Genomic DNA, 10,000 nt, shown 5'->3' with positions numbered 1-10,000 from the left:
GTGTGTGTGTCAGTGTGTGTGTATGTTTGTTTGTGTGTGTTCGTTTATGTATGAACAAGTAATATGGAATATGCTTTATTACAGAATATTTGGTATAAAATAAACAATGATCTGGAAAACATTATTTATTTCTGATTCTTGAGGCAAAAGGAAAAGTTAACCTTCATAATTGTAAATATATATATATATATATATATATATATATATATATATATATATATATATATATATATATATATATATATATATATATGTATATATATATATATATATATATATATATATATATATATATATATATATATATATATATCTTTTAATTATGATGAGTGATCACTATTTTTTTTCTAAATAATCGTATACATTTCACAAAAAGTATATGGAGTTCAAGAAGCCTTTTCTTCAGGAGTAGTGCATCTGTTTCTAAGCAGAGCTCTTTTATCACCAAATTTACTTTTCAGATATAGGAGTAATAAAAGCTTAAAGATATCCAGGTTTAAAGAAAAATATAGTTACATCTGAAGGAGAGCTTTTGTTAATTATTCTTCAAGAACCCTTGAATTAAGGGAGCAAATTTGTTTCTTGTCAGGTTCTGGTTGATTCATCAGAAGACCTTAAAACCGAAAGGAAAATAAAACCAGCTTCGTGTGTCATTTTTTTTATTGACAGCCGACTGTCTTAGACACAGCACAGCAGTATCAGCGTGTTTATTTATAATATCAATCAAAATCGTCCTTTCAAATCGGAAATTATTATACAGTTGATAATTTACAAAGGACTAAGGAAGGGAATGTCTTTTATTTTCTTTATCATTTCATTTTTTGTGTGGGGCAAAGGTTCGCACTTATTAACGATTAAACAAATACAGATGATGATGACGATGATGATGAAAAGAAATTATTTTGAGATATATATATGTATCTTTTATATTCTGGGAGTCTGGAGAAGGCGTCCCATGGGTTGAATCAGTGGGATGAAAAAATAGAACCAGATGAGGAGACACTATTTTATCTTTTAATTCATCGGCTATCCATTAAAATAGAGAGAGAGAGAGAGAGAGAGAGAGAGAGAGAGAGAGAGAGAGAGAGAGAGAAAGAGAGAGAGAGAGAGAGAGAATATAAGGGATTGCAGTGCATGTTTTTTTTTATTATTTAAATTCACTAATACTTGATATAAGGTGTACCTCAGCTTCACTACTGATACAAGAGATTTCGTAAATGATAAGGTTGTGTTTATAAGTGGAGACAGAGTATGTATATATAAGGAATGTCTATATATATACATTTACATAGAGCTACAATATCATCATGAAAAAGAGTGGTCTATTAATACATCTAATGAACAGCAAGACCACTCTGGTATGCAAGAAGAAATTGCATGAATTTTAACATCGCCTTTCAACTTTTGGTAAGCAATTTTAAGTGTGTTTCCAAGCTTTAATATTAGCTTCAGTTTTCATTGCTATGCCATGTTTCGAACGAACATAACACTAGCTCTGTAGAATATGATTGACTTATCTCTCCATGCCAGAAACCAATGAGTATTTTGGGGTATAATGTTTTGTTTCCGTGAACTTTCTCAGTATTTTAATCTGAATAGTTTTTATCAGATTTTCATGTCAACTTTTTTTTTTCTTATTTCTTGGATAACCACAAACTCCTTCCTTCCATCTACTGGTGTCTCATCTAAAGAGTCATCGGGACATTAGAGTGATTGAATTACCAAGAATGAGATAGTCATTAGGCCTATGTTAACAGGGCTGGGCTTAGACTGTGGGGTTTATCATTATAGGCAAAGGATCGGGGGACATACATGTTGTTTACCCACAGGCGAAGAGACGATATACACTCCACTAAAAATGACATAAAGTACACATAAGCACAACGTCCTCTCCTCTGGATAAGAAATAATACCCAATTCAGCTTCCTGATGCTACCACAGTAGCAGCTATACAAGCCTGGCCACCAAGGATCCTAGATTCCACACGTGTTGGCCGTTAAAGTTGCCAGGTGCCTCCAGAATGGGTATGAAATTGTGTGATCTAGCAACTTCTTCACTTGAATCCACGTGCATGACCCATTGCAGTTACCAGATGGCTCCAGACGGGTAAAAATATGGCAGAATCTAGCAACTTTTTCACTTAAAGCCACATGCATGGCCAGTCGAAGTTGCCAGGTGGCTGCGAAATGGTAAACTATGGCGGGATTTAGCAACATTTTCACTCGAATCCACGTGCATGATCCATTACAGTTACCAGGTGGCTCCAGATGGGTAAAAATATGGCGGAATCTAGCAACTTTTTCACTCGAATCCAAATGCATGGCCCCTCACAGTTACCAGGTGACTGCGGATGGGTAAAATATGGCGGGATCTTGCAATGTTTTCACTCGAATCCACACGCATTGCCCGTCGCAGGGGGGGAAAATATGACGGGATCAAGCAACGTTTTTTCTAGAATCCACAAGTATACCCTTGCGCAGTTGCTCCAAATGGGTCAAAATATGATGGAATCTAGCAACGTTTTTCCTAGAATCCACAGGCAATGGCCGTCATAGTTGCCGAGTGGCTCTAAATAAGTGAAAATACTGCTGGATCTAGCAACTTTTTTTGTAGAATTCACAAGCATGGTCCGTCGCAGTTGCCAGGTGGCTCCATATGGGGGAAAACATGATGGGATCTAGCGACGTTTTTCCTAGAATCCACAAGCATGGGCCCTCACAGTTGCCAGATGGCTCCATCTAGGTGAAAATATGGCGGGATCTAGCAACGTTTTACCTAGAATCCATACGCATGGGCTATCACACTTGCCCGGTAGCTTCAGATGGGTAAAAATATGGCGGCATCTAGCAACATTTCTCCCGACCTTTCATTACGGCCCAAAGATGAACATCGTAGCTTGCCATACGCGTTCACTTCATACCACTTGGATTATGCAAGTGTCTCTGAAACCTCGCAGGAGCACAGCTTCAACCGTACCACAAAGGAGAAGATAGATTTCAAAATACATTACTCCACAAATACATCTTTTACAAGTTTCCTTCTTTAAACATAATTGATGACCAAATACTACAGCACTAATGCTACTTATGATTAACTGGACATGCCTAGTACACGTTATGAAAAGTTATTTATGTCAGCAGTATATTACACAATAGATATCTCGCTATAGAGGCCAAGCGTGGTCACAAAATATATTAAGATTAATGAATACAACGTACCTTATATGAATTTGATATTTTAACAAATGCAGAGATGAAGGGGTAAATACATATATATACATCAGTATATGCATATGCATATACATACATATATACTGTACATACATATAATACAGAACTACCATAAGGAAAAAGACAATCACTTAAATTTGCGTTACATATTTCATTATGATTTTCCTTGTGATAATGCTGTTAACATTTGACTTACATTTTCTGCAGGCATATATGTACATATACTTACACATATATGCATATCTATGTATATATACATATAATAAAGGTCTATATATGTGTCATACACATCTTGTTGCTGATGTCCAAAGTATATACATGGTGAGTATACACATATGTATTTTAATGTTTATTATTATGGCAAACCTTATTCTGAGGTACATTAGAGAAACGTTATCATTTCTTCAGCTATTTTAACGGCAGCATTGTGTTTATTTTACTTTATTTTTTTGTTATACGGAACATTTCTGAGCACGTGGCTATCCTAAAAATACGGTAAAAGTTCTCCTGGAATATTCAAACAATAAATAATAATATTACAGAGATCCCTTTTACTGCCCTCGACTAAGATGCTATGATAATTTTATATAGCAGTTTCATTCAGCAAAAAGTTGACAGTGAATTCTCATTTATTTATCTAAGTTTGTTTCTAAATCAATTAGAAGTACTACTCGAATATTCTTTAAAAATATAATTTATATGATTATAATATATTTCCTTTTTCATTGACTTTTGCATTATAGCATTTTTTCAGACCTAATTGTTTTGATTATCAATCATTTATACACAAAGTATTAATCACCTTCTGCAAGACATACAATTGCATGTAATATCTTCAGACATTGATATGACTTTTTTATCTGGAATTTTCTCAAAACTAGTTTTTCATGGAATATTTTTGCTGGGCAATTACTTTTTTTTATATAAATTACATCCTCAAAATATACAATTATATGTAATATCTTCAGACATTCATAATTCTTTTTTTCATCTGGAATGTTTTCAAAACTATTTTTTATGCAATGTTTTGTGCCGGGGAATTATTTATAATATATCAGTAGCAAAGTTAATCTAAATTTAACCATAACTAAACCTTGGAATTATCGTCTTAACCTATTTTATAAATCAGTTAATCTTTTTTTAGATTGAGATGTATCGTCATTTATCAATGAATTTATACAAATTCTATATATTCTTCAGCAAACCAAGCTGGAAGTTGATAGAAATATTAACGTTATGATAAATTTCAAGATTTTTGGATGGCTAATGACAAAGTTATTCGTCAATTTAGGGTTATATGCCATCAATTTTATCAAATGCTGTTCCTATTTTTATTCAAAAGAAATTAAAATTTGTTAGGATGAAACTATATCTTACATTTTCTTATTCCTAATTATTTTCTGAAAGGATGAAATTATTATTTAAGATAATAATGTGCTTCCAATAAGTGTGCTTCTTAAGTAATATGTGATTATCAATATTCTGTCAAAAAACTTATTTTTGACCAACATTGCAAAAACCTTTGAATGTGATTCAGTTATAAACTCTAAATTAACCTTTAAATACATTTTCAAAGTGATAAGGAGGCTTTAAGGGACTCATTATTATTATCAAATACCATAATTTTAATATCCTAGTTTATTTGAATATAGAAAAAGTATCTCCAAAAAATAAAAATATTCTCATGTTTAAGATCTAGAAATAGAATTCATATGTTTATATTTCATATCTTATCAAAAAGGTGTTTCCATATATATACATCTCCACTTTTGTATAAGGTTTATACATTTTTCATGATTGCATTATTCCTATTCAAATTACCCATTGGTATTATTAATATATATATATATATATATATATATATATATATATATATATATATATATATATATGTGTGTGTGTGTGTGTGTGTGTGTGTGTGATTTCATACCTATATTGTGTAGGGCATTCAGTATTACCAAATGTTTATAAATATCGTCAACCTTGAATATTCACCGATAAAGGTGAATATACAAATCTCTAATTTTCATCGTATGATATATCTAATTTAGAATTTTAAGTAAATTAACGTTTGGTTTCCTTATAGATAGCATATGAAATTTTCCCAAAATAAATTCACTGTCAACCTTTATATTCCAGAATAACCTTATAAACAAGAGGGCCATGTTAACATCATATTTCACACTACAAATTAATAAACTCTTTAAAAAGCTGGTTCAAATCAAGAGTGTTCTAAATTAGCACATTCTAAAGAATATAGTTTTTAAATCACTGCCTACAGTATCTCGCACATATTCCCTCCACAGAAGTTCCATTGGAAATCAAAGTTTAGAATATATTAAAGAGAAATTATTATAAGAGATGATATGAGCTGAGAGTATGTTCAGCTGAAATTCTAAACTCAATTATGCAAATATGTTTGATTTTAGAGAAATACCAGTTAAAATATTTGAACATTAGAACGATTTTTTTTATAAGAAACTACTGGAATTTAGAGTAAACTTATTGGTACTATACTGCTCCCCCTAATTATTAAGGAACTTTCTGTCGAAAGAAACTGTGGAAAATTATCGTCTATTTTACATATTTCAAATATCTTTCCCTAAAGAAGAAATTCACCAAAGAGCAAATATCATTATCGTCTGAAATCACACTAGACATAATTTGAAGTAACCAAAACAATGAGTTTTTTGTATTGGATGTTATGAGAAACATTAACCTTTTTTCACTATTGATTAATATCTTAATACTAATTAGAATTTCGTATATTGTAATATTCAAAACAAACACTTATGTTCACATTTTGATAAACGAGAGAAATTTGAAATGGTACGATTCTTATCTGTTAAGAAACACTCTAGATTTATTGTCTGATTTACAAGATCGAACAATCTGATTAAATCCTTTTATGATAAATTCATTTCTCTCCTCCAACGAATCTAAAGTCTTTCAGCTCGCCATATACACGAAACTCAGGCTCAAAGGAATAATAATAACCGTATTTTAATCCATTATACACAAGAACTGGATAATCTAGGGACCTCCGTGGACCAGAATGAGGACCCAAATAGAGGTGAAATCTTTCTTTTTTATTTGCTTTTTTTTTTTTAGATGAACCTCGCTACCAAGAGCCCAAACAAGCAGAGGACCAGTTTCACCCTCAAGGAGACGGCTTCATTCAGGGCCTTCTGCATCTCGCTTTCGCAAATCGGTGTCTCTGTGAAGGAGATATTTTGCACTTTAGAAATTGATGAAAGAAGATATTTTGCACTTTCGAAATTAATGAAAGATGATATTTTGCACCTTAGAAAGAAATAAAAGAAGATGGTTTAGAAATGAATAAAAGAAGATATTTTGCACTTTAGAAACGAATAAAAGAAGATAGTTTAGAAAGGAATAAAAGAAGATATTTTGCATTTCAGAAATGAATAAAAGTTGATGGTTTAGGAATGGATAATAAAAGATATTTTGAACTTTAGAAATGAATACAAGAAGATAGTTTAGAAATGAATAAAAGAAGATATTTTGCACTTTAGAAATGAGTTAAAGTTGATGGTTTCCACCTCAGAAATGAGTAATAGAAGATATTTTCCAATTTAGAAATTAATGAAAGAAGATATTTTGCACTTTAGAAATGAATAAAAGAAGATATTTTCCACTTGAGAAATGAGTAAAAGAAGATATTTTGCACTTTAGAAATGATTAAGATTCCTTGTACATAGAGGGTTTTTAATCGTTTGAAAGCACTTTAGAAATGATTAAGAGTCCCTGTCAATAGGGATTTGTTTTTAAAGGTTTGAGGATACTCTAGAAATGATTAAAATTCATTGCATGTAGATTTTTTTTTTATTTTCAATGTCTGAATGCACTGTAGAAATTATTAAGATTCCCTGCATATAAAGATTTTCATTCAAAGGTTTGAAGGCACTTTAGAAATGATTAATATTCCCTGCATATAAGATTTTTTTTAAAGGTTTGAAGGCACTTTCGAAATGATTAAGATTCCCTGCATATGAAGATTTGTCTAAAGGTTTGAAGGCACTTTAGAAATGAATAAGATTCCCTGCATATAAAGATTTTTTTTTTAATGTCTGAAGGCACTTTAGAAATTATTAAGATTCCCTGCATATAAAGATTTTTCTAAAGGTTTGAAGACACTTTAGAAATGATTAAGATTCCCTGCATATAAAGATTTTTTTTTTTAATGTCTGAAGGCACTTTAGAAATGATTAAAATTCCCTGTGCATAGATTTTTTTCGATAGGCTTTAAGGCACTTAAGAAATGATTAAGATTCCCTGTACATTGAGTTTTTTAAAGGCCTGAAGGCAATTTAGAAATGTAAGATTATCTCTACAGGAAATTGTTTTATTTGTTTGGAAGTACTTTAGAAAAGATTGAGAGTTTCCTTGCTATGATTGAGTTTCCTTGTACATACAGGCTTTTTTAAAGGTTTGAAGGCATTTTAGGAATCAATAACATACCCTGTACATGGAGATTTGCTTAAGGTTTGAACACATATTAGAAATTATTAGAATTATCAATATATGGAGGGCTTTTGAATGTTTGAAGGCATTCTATAAATGATTAACATTCCCTGTTCATGGATATTTCTTTAAGGTTTGAACGCCCCATTATGAATGAGCCCCCGGGTCCCAATACCTTGCCATATGACTAAAATCTCACCAATCCAAATTCCATAAGTCAGAAGAAAAGTCTTTTTCAGTTGCCCATCCGAAGACAGAACCAAATCGCACCATAACTCAGAGAAACCTGAAGCCCAGGGTCTTCAGGAGATCAACCAACCTTCTGCCTTACCTCCTTTCTCCTCAAGGAGGGGCATCAGCTCGTTCCAGAAGGCACAGGGAGTGGCTCTGGGTCCTTTGCCGATGCTCTCACGGGCGGCATTCCACTCGAAGTATTGTGGTTCCTCTTCGGTGTATTTTGGCCAGTTTACTTTCTCGTCCACGGGTTTCCTGTAACAGTTGGATGGATTAGGATGTATAATTATTCATTTATACACTTAGCTAAGTATCTGATTTATCAAATTGTTCAGTTTCTATCTATTTGCTTGTTAAGTAATTAAGTATCTGATTTATCAAATTGCTCAATTTTTATATATTAGCTTGTTAAGTAATTATTTATCAGATTTATCAAATTGCTCAGTGTTTATTTATTAGTTTGTTAAGTAATTAAGTATCTGATTTATCAAATTGTTCAGTTTTTATCTATTTGCTTAAGTAATTTAGTATCTGATGTATCAAATTGTTCAGTTTTTGTCTATTCGCTTGCTAAGTAATTAAGTATCTGGTTTATCAAATGGATAATTTTTTATCGATTCACTTGTTAAGTAATGAAGTATCTGATTCATCAAATTGCTCAATTTTTATCTAATAGCTTTTTAAGTAATTAAGTAACTGAATTATCAAATTGCTCAGTGTTTATTTATTAGTTTAAATAATTAATTATCTGATTTATCAAATTTTCAGTTTCTATCTATTTGCTTAAGTAATTTAGTATCTGATTTATCAAATTGTTCAGTTTTTATCTATTTGCTTATTAAGTAATTTAGTATCTAATCTATATAATTGTTCAGTTTTTATCTATTCGCTTGTTAAGTAATTAAGTATCTGATTTATCAAATTGTTCAGTTTTATCTATTAGCTTATTAAGTAATCAAGCATCTGATTTATCAAATTGTTCAGAGTCTATCTATTTGCTTAAGTAATTGAGTATCTGATTTATCAAATTGATTAGTTTTTGCCTATCCGCTTGCTAAGTAATTAAGTATCTGGTTTATCAGATTGATAATTTTTTATCTATTCACTTGTTGAATAATCAATTATTTAAATTATCAAATTATTAATTTTTCATCTATTCACTTGCTTAGTAATTGAGTATCTAATTTATAAGATTTCAAATTTTTCACTAATTTACTTATCAAGTACTTAAGTATCTATTTATAAAATTATTCATTTGCATTTAATTATCTGATTATAAATTGATTATTAATTTCTTGAGTTAATTTGATGATAAACATTCTTTGGTTGATTCATAGGATTATTGATTAATAAATCATAAATTCTCACTAATTTATTTATTAAATTATGCATTTATAAATAAGGAATTACATAATTAATTCCCTTTTTCATCAATATACTTATTCATTTTGTATTTATTAGAATTCAAAATTAAGTATAATTTATTTGTTTTTATTTAAAAAAACAACTGTTATACTTTTTCATCTATTTAAAAAAATATTTCTTTAAATGAATAAAATCCTGCCTAAGTATTTAATTTAGCAAAAATATGAAAGCAATTTATTCGGTAATTTCTTAAAACCTCTTTTGATGTATATGTTTTATTTTTTTTATCATTTACCAATCGATTTAGAAAATTCCCATTTTTCAATTTATCAAATCATGTATTATTATTTCATTTATTAATATTATAAAAAATATCAATTCTCTAGTTCATAAAAAGGGCTTTTTGGTATACTATGGTTTTATTTACAAAGCAAAGTTTTTTTTTATTCATTTGGAAAAAAAGAATCCTGTCTATAATAAATGAAATCATGAATTAGTCTTTAATTCATTTATAATATGAATACTATTCATTCTAAGAACCTTAATTTTTTTAAATGTTCCTTTTTATTCACCCCCCCCAAAAAAATACTTTTTTATTAACTTGGAAAAAATACTCTCTCTCTCTCTCTCTCTCTCTCTCTCTCTCTCTCTCTCTCTCTCTCTCTCTCTCTCTCTCTCTCTCTCTC

At 30.4% G+C, this 10,000-nt stretch overlaps 1 protein-coding gene across 2 annotated transcripts in view; it reads right to left on the bottom strand.

The window, feature by feature from the left end:
• Positions 1 to 6,311: 6,311 nt before the first annotated feature.
• LOC137626620 (acetylcholinesterase-like) overlaps positions 6,312 to 10,000 on the bottom strand; it is a 15,967-nt gene continuing 12,278 nt past the window's right edge. Inside the window, exons 4-5 of one of the 2 annotated variants that reach the window (XM_068357636.1) lie at positions 8,035 to 8,204; positions 6,312 to 6,447 (exon numbers count right to left, since the gene is read on the bottom strand). In XM_068357636.1, the coding sequence (XP_068213737.1) occupies positions 6,338 to 6,447; positions 8,035 to 8,204 (280 nt within the window). In that variant the 3' untranslated portion in view covers positions 6,312 to 6,337. The remainder of the gene's footprint in view (positions 6,448 to 8,034; positions 8,205 to 10,000) is intronic. The other variant, XM_068357637.1, reaches the window with a different exon arrangement.

Source organism: Palaemon carinicauda, chromosome 34 (assembly GCF_036898095.1).
Source record: "Palaemon carinicauda isolate YSFRI2023 chromosome 34, ASM3689809v2, whole genome shotgun sequence".
NCBI classification, from domain to species: domain Eukaryota; kingdom Metazoa; phylum Arthropoda; class Malacostraca; order Decapoda; family Palaemonidae; genus Palaemon; species Palaemon carinicauda.
This window is presented reverse-complemented; position numbering and strand designations above follow the sequence as displayed.